Source organism: Octopus sinensis, linkage group LG23, assembly GCF_006345805.1.
Source record: "Octopus sinensis linkage group LG23, ASM634580v1, whole genome shotgun sequence".
Classification (NCBI taxonomy): domain Eukaryota; kingdom Metazoa; phylum Mollusca; class Cephalopoda; order Octopoda; family Octopodidae; genus Octopus; species Octopus sinensis.
Window position 1 is genome coordinate 13,066,671 of NC_043019.1, and position 13,006 is coordinate 13,079,676.

At 37.9% G+C, this 13,006-nt stretch overlaps 1 protein-coding gene across 1 annotated transcript in view; it reads left to right on the plus strand.

The window, feature by feature from the left end:
* The window catches only part of LOC115223598 (HCLS1-binding protein 3), a 44,794-nt gene that overhangs the window by 29,073 nt on the left and 2,715 nt on the right, over positions 1-13,006 (plus strand). Inside the window, exons 3-6 of the mRNA XM_029794250.2 lie at positions 3,219-3,426; positions 5,106-5,214; positions 9,226-9,350; positions 12,239-12,371. Of these exons, the coding sequence (XP_029650110.1) occupies positions 3,219-3,426; positions 5,106-5,214; positions 9,226-9,350; positions 12,239-12,371 (575 nt within the window). The remainder of the gene's footprint in view (positions 1-3,218; positions 3,427-5,105; positions 5,215-9,225; positions 9,351-12,238; positions 12,372-13,006) is intronic.

Below are 13,006 nucleotides of genomic sequence, written 5' to 3' on the forward strand. Positions count from 1 at the left end.
CATTCCCTCTCTCATATATATATATATAGGCGCAGGAGTGGCTGTGTGGTAAGTAGCTTGCTAACCAACCACATGGTTCAGGGTTCAGTCCCACTGTGTGGCATCTTGGGCAAGTGTCTTCTGCTATAGCCTCGGGCCGACCAGAACCTTGTGTGTGGATTTGGTAGACGGAAACTGAAAGAATCCTGTCGTATATATGTATATATATATGTGTTTGTGTGTCTGTGTTTGTCCCCCTAGCATTGCTTGACAACCGATGCTGGTGTGTTTACATCCCCGTCACTTAGCGGTTCGACAAAAGAGGCCGATAGAATAAGTACTGGGCTTACAAAGAATAAGTCCTGGGGTCGAGTTGCTTAACTAAAGCGGTGCTCCAGCATGGCCGCAGTCAAATGACTGAAACAAGGAAAAGAATAAGAGTATATCTATATATATAAAACTCTAGTTGTGTGAGTGTCTGTCCCCTTCGATTTAGATTCCTAACTCCTCCCACATTTTGCGGTGCAGTTTAACCAAATTCGGGTATCTTATAGTCGTGATTCATATCGAGCCCGTCTGACTATTAGCGCGCGTCAACGATGAGTCTACGATTTTAAAAATAATTTAACATCATTTTTTAATCCATTTTAATGCATAAAATGCATCGTATGTCGATGGCGGCGGAGTTGGCGTCCACGCTCACAGCTGCACCTGTTTGTTTCTCCCCCTTCCCTCCCTCGTGAAGCTGTGGGGAAGGGAGTGTAAAGAAATCGTCGTAATGCGTTGTGAAGGAAACCAGCGTTCTTTTAGAACAACGACTTCATGGCTTGAAGACACCAAAACAAAAATGGCTAAGAAAGCCCGAATTTATAAGGGAAGTAACTCTCTAAAAATGCTTATATAGTTATTTCCCTTACAAACCCGAGCAATGCCGGGCGATACTGCTAGTTATATATAAAAAAATTTTTTTGATAAGGTTCGTTATTTCAAGAACCGAAACATGTTTAATTAAAATTTGTCTAATATAGCAGCATTTTCAAACTTCATTTTTTACAAATATATATATATATATATAGGCGCAGGAGTGGCTGTGTGGTAAGTAGCTTGCTAACCAACCACATGGTTCCGGGTTCAGTCCCACTGCGTGGCATCTTGGGCAAGTGTCTTCTGCTATAGCCCCGGGCCGACCAATGCCTTGTGAGTGGATTTGGTAGACGGAAACTGAAAGAAGCCTGTCGTATATATGTGTATATATATGTATGTGTATGTTTGTTTGTGTGTCTGTGTTTGTCCCCCTAGCATTGCTTGACAACCGATGCTGGTGTGTTTATGTCCCCGTTACTTAGCGGTTCGGCAAAAGAGACCGATAGAATAAGTACTGGGCTTACAAAAAAAGAATAAGTCCCGGGGTCGAGTCGCTCGACTAAAGGCGGTGCTCCAGCATGGCCGCAGTCAAAGGACTGAAACAAGTAAAAGAGTAAAAGAGTATATATATATATTTGTATGTATGTATGTATGTATATCATTATAAAATGTGTGTGTGTGGGAGAGATAATGAGAGAGAGAGAATGTATGCTTATACATGTAAACACACACAAATTCTATTCAATCGTTAGCCCTCTTGCGGATATATATATATATTGAATTGAATTTATATTAAAGGAAAAAATCTTACAGTTTCTTTATCTAAGCATCAAAACTTTAAAAAATACTCTCACACACACACACACATACATACATACATATATACACACATGCATATATACACACATGCATATATACATATTTATGTATATTCAGGTGTGTGTGTATGTATGTATGTATGTATGCATGCATGTATGCATGTATGTATGTATGTATGTATGCCCTTGTCCTCAACCTTCACCAGTTTCCTAAGAAAGTGATATTTCCCCATCCCCATGGGGAAATATTATTTTCTTTGGAAACTGATGAAGGTTGGTGATGGGAAGGGCATCCAGTCATAAGAAATCTAAATTAATGAATTCTTTCTGTCTCATAGAAGCCATGTAGTTGCTAAAGCAAAGACAATGATGTACACACACACACATGTATATGTGTTTGTGTGTGTGCACATGTGCATGTATGTGTATATATATATATATCATCATCATCATCATCATCATTTAACGTCCGCTTTCCATGCTAGCATGGGTTGGACGGTTCAACTGGGGTCTGGGGAGCCCGAAAGCTGCACCAGTCCAGTCAGATCTGGCAGTGTTTCTACAGCTGGATGCCCTTCCTAACGCCAACCACTCCGAGAGTGTAGTGGGTGATTTTATGTGCCACCGACACAGGTGCCAGACAAGGCTGGCAAACGGCCACGCTCGGATGGTGTTTTTTATGTGCCACCGACACAGATGGTGTTTTTTATGTGCCACCGACACAGGTGCCAGACGAGGCTGGCAGACGACCACGCTTGGATGGTGTTTTTATGTTCCACCGACACAGGTGCCAGATGAGGCTGGCAAACGGCCACGATCGGATGGTGTTTGTTACGTGCCCACAGCACGGAGGCCAGTCGATGCGGTACTGGCTACGGCCACGTTCGGATGGTTTTCTTGTGTGCCACGTGCCACCGGCACTGGTACCACAAAGATACAAATTCCATTGATGTTCATCCATTTTGATTTGTTTTGATTTTCATTTGCCTCAACAGGTCTTCGGTCTTCACAAGTGTCACAAGAAGGAAGGTATGCACAGGTGGACCGACTACGTCCCAGGTAGGGGCCACAGGTTACGGCCTGACCAGTCTTGCCGGGTCTTCGGATGGTGCTTCTATGTGCCACCGACACAGGTGCCAGATGAGGCTGGCGAATGGCCACGATCGGATGGTGTTTATATATATATATATAAATCACCGCTGGCGATTTTTTTCCTCTGTCTTCCCTTCTCGTGATCTTTCCTTCTCCTATGTTTCCGACGAAGAGCTCCGCTCGAAACGTTAATCCCTCCTTCTTCCCTTCTTTCCTGAGCGTCCAATAATACTTTATTTGTTCCACGTCCTCGCGTTGTGTTGTATTTTTGTTTTTTTGTGTTTTCTTGTTTGGATTAACTTTATATATATATATATATATATATATTTATTTACTTACAATACATATCTATAATTCTTTTGTAAAGATAACTAATTTATTTTTTTACTAAATTTAAGAAGACTATATACATACATACATACATATATATACATAACAGTAATCTGATTTATCTATTTAATTAAGGTTGGAAAGAAATTTAATGAGTTTGAAGATTTGCACACGTCCCTGAATGATAAATATTCTGGTATAGCTTTCCCACCATTTCCTAAAAAGGTATTATTAACTACAGATGATGTATATAAAGAAAGACGATCCGCATTAGATAAGCTCATGAAATTCTGCAGCAAAACTGAACGCCTTTCTAAGAGTTATCTATTTTTACAGTTTCTTGGTGAGTTTCAGTTTCATTATTATTATCATTATTATTATTTCTCTTATTATATTATTATAGTTGTGGTAATTATTCCAGCCAGCATTTAATTATAATTTCTTTTCATTTTTGTATTGTAAGATTCTTGAGCTGAAGTACTCTGTTCAATATTGAAATGTATTATAGTTGTATCTTGGGAGGGTCATTATGCTAATAATAAGTACATGCATTGATTATGTTTTACTTCTTTATTTTTTATTTGTCTTCCTAATCACATGGTTTTAGGTTTAGCCTCACTGTGTGACACCTTGGGCAAGTGACTTCTACTGTAGCCTCAAGCAGACCATAGCCTTCTGAGGGGATTTGGTTGACGAGAACTGAAGGAAGCCCATAGTGTGTGTGTGTGCACGTGTGTATGTGTGTGTGTGTGTGTGTGTGTGTGTATGTGTGTGTGTGTGTTTGTCCCTCCACTACCTCTCGGTAAGGGATTGCTTTGTTTGTTCCTGCAACTTAGCAATTCAAGAAAAGAGACCGATAGAATAAGTACCAAGCTTAAAAATATTTGTTTGACTAAGCACTTCAAGGTGGTGCCCCAGCATGGCTGCAGTCTAATGACTGAAACAATTAAAAAGCATTTGGTTAAATATTTAACAAATTAACTAATTGATTGTTTAATTAATTATTTGGTCAATCAACCAATCAGCTAGGTTTGTCAAAGTCCTTTTGTCACCATCCACAACTTCATCAGTGACATGCCATAGATAGACATGCAGCAGACTCGGAGTAGAGAAAGCATGCCACTGATGAGGTTATAGAGAGCGATAAAAGGTCTATGACAAAAGTAACTGATTGATTAATAGAAATATTAAATTTCTAAATATCTCAGAGAGATATAAGCAGTAGTGGAACGATATAGCAGTTGTATACTGTCAACTTAACGTGACAATCCCATAAAGGGAACCACACCACCGCTATGTAGCCCTAGGAAGCATCAACACTTCCTGTCGGCCTTGACACATTTCCTGTGTTCTTCATCATCATCATCATCATCATCATCATCGTTTAGCGTCCGTTTTCCATGCTAGCATGGGTTGGACAGGTCAACTGGGGTCTGTGAAGCTGGAAGGCTTCGTCAGGCCCAGTCAGATCTGGCAGTGTTTCTACGGCTGGATGCCCTTCCTAACGCCAACCACTCCGCGAGTGTAGTGGGTGTTTTTTACGTGCCACCTGCACAGGTGCCAGACAGAGCTGGCGAACGGCCACGAACGGATGGTGCTTTTACGTGTCACCGGCACGGGGCCAGGCGATGCCGGCAACGGACACGAACGGATGGTGCTTTTACGTGCCACTGACACGGGGCCAGACAGAGCTGGCAACCGGCCACGAATGGACGGTGCTTTTACGTGTCACCGGCACGGGGGCCAGCCGAGGCTGGCAACGGACGCGAACGGATGGTGCTTTTACGTGCCACCGACACGGTTGCCATGTTTACAAAAGGGAGACAAGCACCCCCACCCAGCTAAGCCTGCATCCAGAGACTAGTTTCTGAGTCTCTGCTCATCATCAGTCTGGAGTAGCATGGCCTGCTAGCTGAAGATACCTGTCTAGATTTTGTAATCAACTTAGCCCCTCCCCTGAACTTGCTGGCTTTGTGCCAATATCTGAAACCAATAACTAATATGTCTCTGATTCCACTTTAGGTGCACCCCCAAGTAAACTACAGAAAATGGAAAGTCTGGTTATCAGAGAAGATGCTGACGATGATGCCGAATGTGGTCGTACGGAAAATAATAAAAAGTTCGTAAAAAGGTAATAATTATGTTGAAGTCTCACATTTATTCCCAACGTAACGTATATAATGTATTTTGTGAACAACAACACCATTGGTACAGGCTTCCAACAGACTAATATAATATAAAAATAACTGTTCCTTCTTGAGCCATGCCAGGCTCATAAGGGCCAGTTTCCCGGTTTCAGTGGCGTAGAAATTCTCCACCTGGACGGGACGCCTGTCCATCGCAGCATTACTCATTTTTGCCAGCTGAGTGGACTGGAGCAACGTGAAATGAAGTGTTTTGCTCAAGAACACAACGCATCGCCCGGTCCAGGAATCAAAACCACAACTTTACGATCATGAGTTCAACACCCTAACCACTAAGCCACACGCCCCCACTTCCAACAGACTAACTATTGGTTCACTGCATTTATGATAAGTCAGACTAACAAAGGAGTTGTTTTAGGTGGACAAATAGCACAAAGGTATTTCTGTTTAAAATCACTGGTTTATTGCTAATCTTTAATATCTTATCTTTTACTTGATTCAGTCATTAGGCTGTGGCCATGCTGGGGCACTGCCTTTAAGAATTTTTAGTCAAATGAATAAACAATTTTTGTTTTTAAGCTTAGTACTTATCATATTGCTCTTTTTTGCTGAACTGTTAAGTTATAGGAACATAAACACAACAACACTGGTTGTCAATTGGCAGTGGGGGATAAACATAGACACACACACACACACACTAACCCCTGGAACCTTCCCCTACAAGGATTATATAGAGGCTAGTTTTAGCGCCAATTTTCAGAGTGTATAGTAACTTGCAAGTCTGCTATGCACAATATCTTGCCTTTATAATAGTCATTTTCACATGTCTGTCCAGCTTCAAATTTGTTGATTTAACTGGTCAAAATGAATCTACAGTGCGTATTTTCTTCTGTCTTGACATGCTTCAATACAGAGATGAAAAATTTAAATTTACATCACTTTAAAATGGGAAATTTCTATCATAAAACCAAGGGGAGTTTCAGTTGGTTTGTTATCAGAGGGATTAAGATGGCTGGGCCTGATTTCAAGATTTGGCTATGATTTCTAGCTGGCTGATACCCCACATAGAGGTACCATTGTCAGGTCATTGAGAATGGGGTAAGAGCCCTAGACAGGAAAAAAAGCAGACTAAATACTTTGCAACAAATAAAACCTGTGTCCAGGGAAGCCACTGTCCTCGATCTGCTAGAAATAGCAACCAAATGCCCCTCGCATCACAACCTGCCATCTTAAAATAAAACAGGATAGTCACAGCAAGAATTGCATTCTGCTTAGTTAGGGTTGACCTGAGCTAAAAAATGAAAAGAGACAGAGTTGAAGGACACTAGTGTTAGGTTTGTGGGCAGCAAAAATGATTTAGTTATAGTTTCTGGCCTTGAAAGATTTTGTTTCTACTGTCATGGTATTTCTCTGAAAACATTCCAGTTAATGCTCTTCTTTTACATATTTAGAATAAGCACTGAGCAAACAGGGTTAAAGAATGTGCAGGAGGTGGGAGAAGCAATAGGAGGGGAAAGGTAGGAGACTGATGAAAACTAGGTCGCAGGGGTATCAGCTGGAGGTCAACTTCTGGGGTCATGGGCCAACAAACATATCTAATTTTTGTGATTTACAGTACAAGGGTTCTTTGAGTTCTAGCCTAGATTTGTCAGAGATCATAGGATTTTTTCTTCATTGCTGTGAGTTCAATGTAATAAAAACTAGCTTGAGGAAAATAAACATAAAATTGACGTATATGTAGGCATAGATAGCTATGTGGTTAAGAAGTTTGCTTTGCAATCAATCAACCTCTTAGTTCTGAGTTCAATTGCTCTGTGTAGTACTTTGGATATATATATCTTCTATTGGGATTGGTTAACCTGAAGCAACAGGTTAACCAATACCAATACTTTGCAAGTAGCAGACAAACTGTGCAGAATTAAGTAAAGTGTATATATATATATATATATATTTATATATATTTGATTTGGATGTATTTCTCCATTTTCTTATTTTGTATTATGAATTTGTGGTAAAACATTTTACCTTTGCCCATATAATACAATAAATGAATTGATTGCATCGCAATTCTTAACATTTATGTATTAACTTTGTTGGGTACTTCACTAGCAGTATATTGGTTATATATTATCCCATGGAGGGTTGCATTTACAACCCCTATCTCAATTTGTATATATATATATACATAAATTTTAATAAGGGTAGAAATTGATATTAATCAATTAAAACCAGTGGCCTAGCATATTAAAAAAAATCCGAAGATTAAAATATTTTTACATACAAAATTTAAAGGACTGACCACTAAAAGTGGATGGTCAACATGCTAGATATAGACGTCAAAATTGCTATTTTCCACGAAGAATATGTTCTCAAATAAAAAACTCATTTGAGAACTCTTATTTGAGAACACATTCTTTGTGGAAAATACCGATTTTGATGTCTATATCTAGCATGTTGACCGTCCACTTTTAGTGGTCAGTCCTTTCAATTTTGTATGTAAAAATATTTTAATCTTCGGATTTTTTTTAATATGCTAGGTCACTGGTTTTAATTGATTAATATCAATTTCTACCCTTATTAAATTTTATGTATATATATATATACATATATATATACACTTTACTTAATTCTGCACAGTTTGTCTGCTACTTGCAAAGTATTTGTATTGGTTAACCTGTTGCTTTCAGGTTAACCAATCCCAATAGAAGATATATATCCAAAGTGGTCAGTCCTTTAAATTTTGTATATATATACATATATATGTATGTGTGTGTGTGTTTGTGTGTAAAGGTTGAATTATATTTCATCCTTTACTTTGGAGGGTTCTAAAAGCAATTTCTACCATTGGGTCGTGACCCCAGTTGGGGTCACAAAGCAAAAATTAAATTCAAATAATTGAATTTCAGTTTATGTGTTATTTTCTCAAATGAATATTTAATACCTGGGGTCACACAAAAAAACAAAAAACCTCGTAATGAAAAACGGGGTCATGAATGAAAGAAGTTTAAGAAGCGCTGCCCTAGCAGATAAAAGGATCACTTTGACTGACTCAGTTTTGAGCTATATGGCTCATCTTCAGTGATGAGCACCTGGCTGCTTGAGCGATAGCCAGAGTCTGCTCCAGCCAGCAATATATTGTAAACAAAGTGACCATCAGTCACCGATTTGCAACAAGCAAAATAGCTAGTTGTAAAATCTCAAGAAGCAATCAGGGTAGTAACTATACCAACATGTCATACTTATTATTTATAGAATTTATCTCTCTGCATATTGCGTATCTGCAATGTTTGTATATTGCAGCGAGATGTGTGGTGCACTGTTGACAACAAGTTCATTATATATAAATTCTATGAATAAATCATGTAACTGCATCCTATAGGAAGTACTTCATTGAATGTGGTCTTCTTTGTTTATCAAGTAAGAGTGCCAGGAATATAAATGTGTGTGTGTGTATATATAATATATATATATGTATATAAATAAATATAAGAGAGTGGTCACTATATGGCTCACTCTAGCACCAGTTAATCCAAAAGGTTTCAACCACAAAGGTACATGTATATATATATATATATATATATATATATATTATATATATATATATATATGTATATATATATATATATATAATATATATATATATATATATATATATATATATATATATACACATATATAGGTGCAGGTGTGGTGTGTGGTAGGAAGTTTGCTTTCCAACCACATGGTTCCAAGTTCAGTCCCACTGTGTGGCACCTTGGGCAAGTGTCTTCTACTATAGCCTTGGGCCAACTAATGCCTTGTAGATAGAAACTGAAAGAGGTCTGTCGCGTATATATATATATATTTATATATATCTCGAATCTTTTACACATGCCATCGGCACAGGTGCCAGTAACACTCGAATGGTGTCTTTTACGTGCAACGATCAAAGTAGATATAATTAAGTAAATACTTGTTTTAAAAGGTTAAAGGAAATGATTTTTTCCATCTGTTTTCAGTCCAATGGATGAAGTTAACATTTTTGGTGAAGAGGAAGAGGAACCCCAAGAATTGTTTCCAGATATAGGAACAAATCAGAAGAAATTGGATTCAAACCTTTTTGTTGGCGATTCCAAAGCAAAATGTGAGTGTCTTCATTATGTTTCTAATTTTAGTTTGTTTTTGTATTTTGGTTGGCATGATTCTAATTTTTGTATTTCAGAAAAGGGAAAAGGCCCATTTCCCTCCCCTTATTGAATAAAAAAGCGAAAACAAATTATATTTGTATCCATTGTAGGCGGATAGTAGAGTTGGTAAAGTATTTGAAAAAAAAATACCTGTGGTATTATGTCCTTTGTTGTTTAAAGTTTCAGAGCTCACATCTCACTCAAATCCATTTCACTTTATATATATATATATATATATATATACATATATATATATACTCTTTTACTCTTTTACTTGTTTCAGTCATTTGACTGCAGCCACGCTGGAGCACTGCCTTTAATCGAGCAACTCGACCCCGGGACTTATTCTTTTGTAAGCCCAGTACTTATTTTATCGGTCTCTTTTGCCGAACCGCTAGGTGACAGGGACATAAACACACCAGCATCGGTTGTCAAGCGATGTTGGGGGGACAAACACAGACATACAAACATACACGCACACATTTATATACATATATATGACGGGCTTCTTTCAGTTTCCGTCTACCAAATCCACTTACAAGGCTTTGGTCGGCCTGAGGCTATAGTAGAAGACACTTGCCCAAGGTGCCACGCAGTGGGACTGAACCCGGAACCATGTGGTTGGTAAACAAGCTACTTACCACACAGCCACTCCTACGCCTATATATATATAAACAAATAAAAAAATAAATGTGCCCTTTTTAAAGTCTAGCCAGGCTCATGGGCCCAGTTTCCTGGTCTCTATGGCGTATGTGTTCCTCAGCTGGATGAGACGCCAGTCCATCATAGCGTTAAAAGCACTGGTGATGGTGCCTCTTAAAAAACACTGGTGATGGTGCCTCTTAAAAAGTACGGGTGCTGGTGCCATTAAAAATGCACAGGTGCTGGTGCCTCTAAGAAGCACTGGTGCTGGTACCACATAAAAGGCACCCAATACATTCTGTAAGAAAAGCACCCAGCTGTAGAAACCAACCGAAAACAGACCATGGAGCGTGGTGCGGCCCTTTATTTTGTCAGTTCCTGTCAAGCCGTCCAACCCATCCCAGCATGGAAAACGGATGCTGAATGTTAATGATGATGATATCAAGTCCTGGTGGTATCTGCTCTATTGACTTCTACCTTTATTACTCTATCTCCAGTATTTGTCTAAAGAACTACATCTCTGCTGCATTGATAAACTGTTGCATTTGTCTGTTCGTGTCCCAGGTCTTATATTGGTTATATGTATATTCCAAGGATTCTCGCTCTTAATGAAAGCTATTCAATTTAGTTGGTTTGATTTTATTCCGACAGCAGCTCTTTCCAAAGTCGATCTAAGGGAGATAAATGCATAGAACAAGGGAGATAAGTTATTGTAGTTTACTTTTAATGACCATTTTCACTTTTGAAATAGTGGACATGAATGAGATATGACAAAAGAAGTTAGAGAGATTAAGATGTATGCTCGGGTGTTGGTAGATAGAGAGATAGATTGATAGATAGAGAGAGAGAGAGAGACAGGTATATCCCAGGATAGAGAGATACAGATAGATAGATAGATAGATAGATAGATAGATAGATAGATAGAGTGAGAGAGAGAGGATCTGTATCTCTGGAGGGAGAGAAAAAGAGCGGTATATCCCAGGATAGAGAGAAAGAGATTGATAGATAGATAGATAGATAGATAGATAGAGGTATATCCCTTGATAGAGAAATAGATAGACAGAGAAAGAGAGGGGGTATATTCCTGGATAGAGAGATAGCTAGATATATAGAGAAAGAGAGAGTTATATCTCTGGATAGAGAGATAGATAGCTAGAGAAAGACACATATACCTTGATAAAGAGATAGAGAGAAAGGTATATTCCTAAATAGATAGATAGATAGAGAGAGAGAGGGGTGTTAGTGACCATATGGGTTAGTTCTGGTATGCCTTGCATGAAATAGAAAGGATATTGTTGTCTGGGTTAGTGGTTTTGGTTAGAAGTAACTGGTGGTACTTTCACCCAGTTGATGTATACGTATGTACTTCGGTGATGAATCTGGTAATCTCTCCCAAAACTATCAGATTCCATTCAACCAGGCACATTATCAAGTACACATATAAGTGTGAATGAGATTATCAATTGTGTGTTGTGTAGGGTTGGATGCAAAGTGGGCAAGAAATAATGGGGACTTTTTTGAGGTGATAGGGGCTGTTCAGAGAACCAGCATATTTGGGAAGTGGAAAGAAAGAGGGTTCTGCAAAATTAGTAAAGACCCTTTTGGTACAGAGGTGAGGACAAATAACGAAGCCTTTGCAATATGCTGTGCTTGAGAAGACTCATCAAACCAAGTGATATTGTAGTTGTGGCACATACTGGTGTCACACAACTGGCACTGTGGTTGGCATTAGGAAGGGCATCCAGCTGTAGAAACCATGCCAAATCAGACTGGAGTCTGGTGTTGTCCCTCAGCTTACCAGCCCTGGTCAAACTGTCCTACTTGTGCCAGCATGGACAATGGACGTTAAATGACGATGTTGATGATGATGATGATGATGATGTATATATTTCTTTGTGTTTGTTTATTTCCCGCATCACTTGACAACTGGTGTTGGTTCGTTTACGTTCCTGTAACTAGCAGTTTACCAAGAGAGGCCAATAGAATGAGCACAATAAGCACCAGACTTTAAAAAAGCAAGTACTTGGGGGTAATTTGTTCAACTGAACCCTTCAAGGCTGTGCCCCAGCATGGTCACAGTCCAACAACTGAAACAATTGAAAGAGATTTATACTTTATATAATCGCTTACTCTTATGTTCTTAGTCATGCCTGAATGCCGATGAATTTGGCAAAATGGCTAAAATAACTTCTTTCTCTTTCAGCTTACAAAGTGAAAATGTTTGAGGAAGAGAACTTGGAAGAAGAATCTGTTAAGAGTATACTGAGTCCCGTCACAGAAGAGAAAACATTATCTCCGGAAAACAAATCCAATTTATTTTCAGATGACCTTCTCCAGTAAGAATTTCTGTCTTTATTCTTCCCTTACTTTTTCAACTTCAGTTTTTCATCAATTTCAATTTTATTCTCTACAATTATTCTATACCATGGAGAAGGTAATTTTGACTGAATAGATTAAGCAGTGAACACCCTACTTTGTTACTCAATCAGCTGAAAAAAAATAGCTATGAAATTTCACTTATATCACACTCAGCTGTCTGATAAAAATGAAAGGACATCTGTTGGTATGGGTTACATAAGACTTATTGATATCCTTCCTGCAGGTAATCTTTATCTCTTTACCTTATGCAACCCCAGGCTGATATATATATATATATATATATATATATATATATATTATATTAAATTAGAGATAAAACCACTATTAGGCAAATCAAACAGTGAAAATCATAAACCAATACATAGAAATAAAATTAATTAATAAAAATATATAAAATATAAAATTCAAAATTTTAAATATTTAAATTAAAGTTAAAATTTAAAAAATTATTTAAATTAATAATTTATACTTATAAATTTTTAAATATATATATAATATATATATATATTTTTTTTTTTTTTAATTATTTAATTAATTAATTTATTATATATTTTTTTATATTTAAAAAATTTTTTTTTTTTTTAATATAACT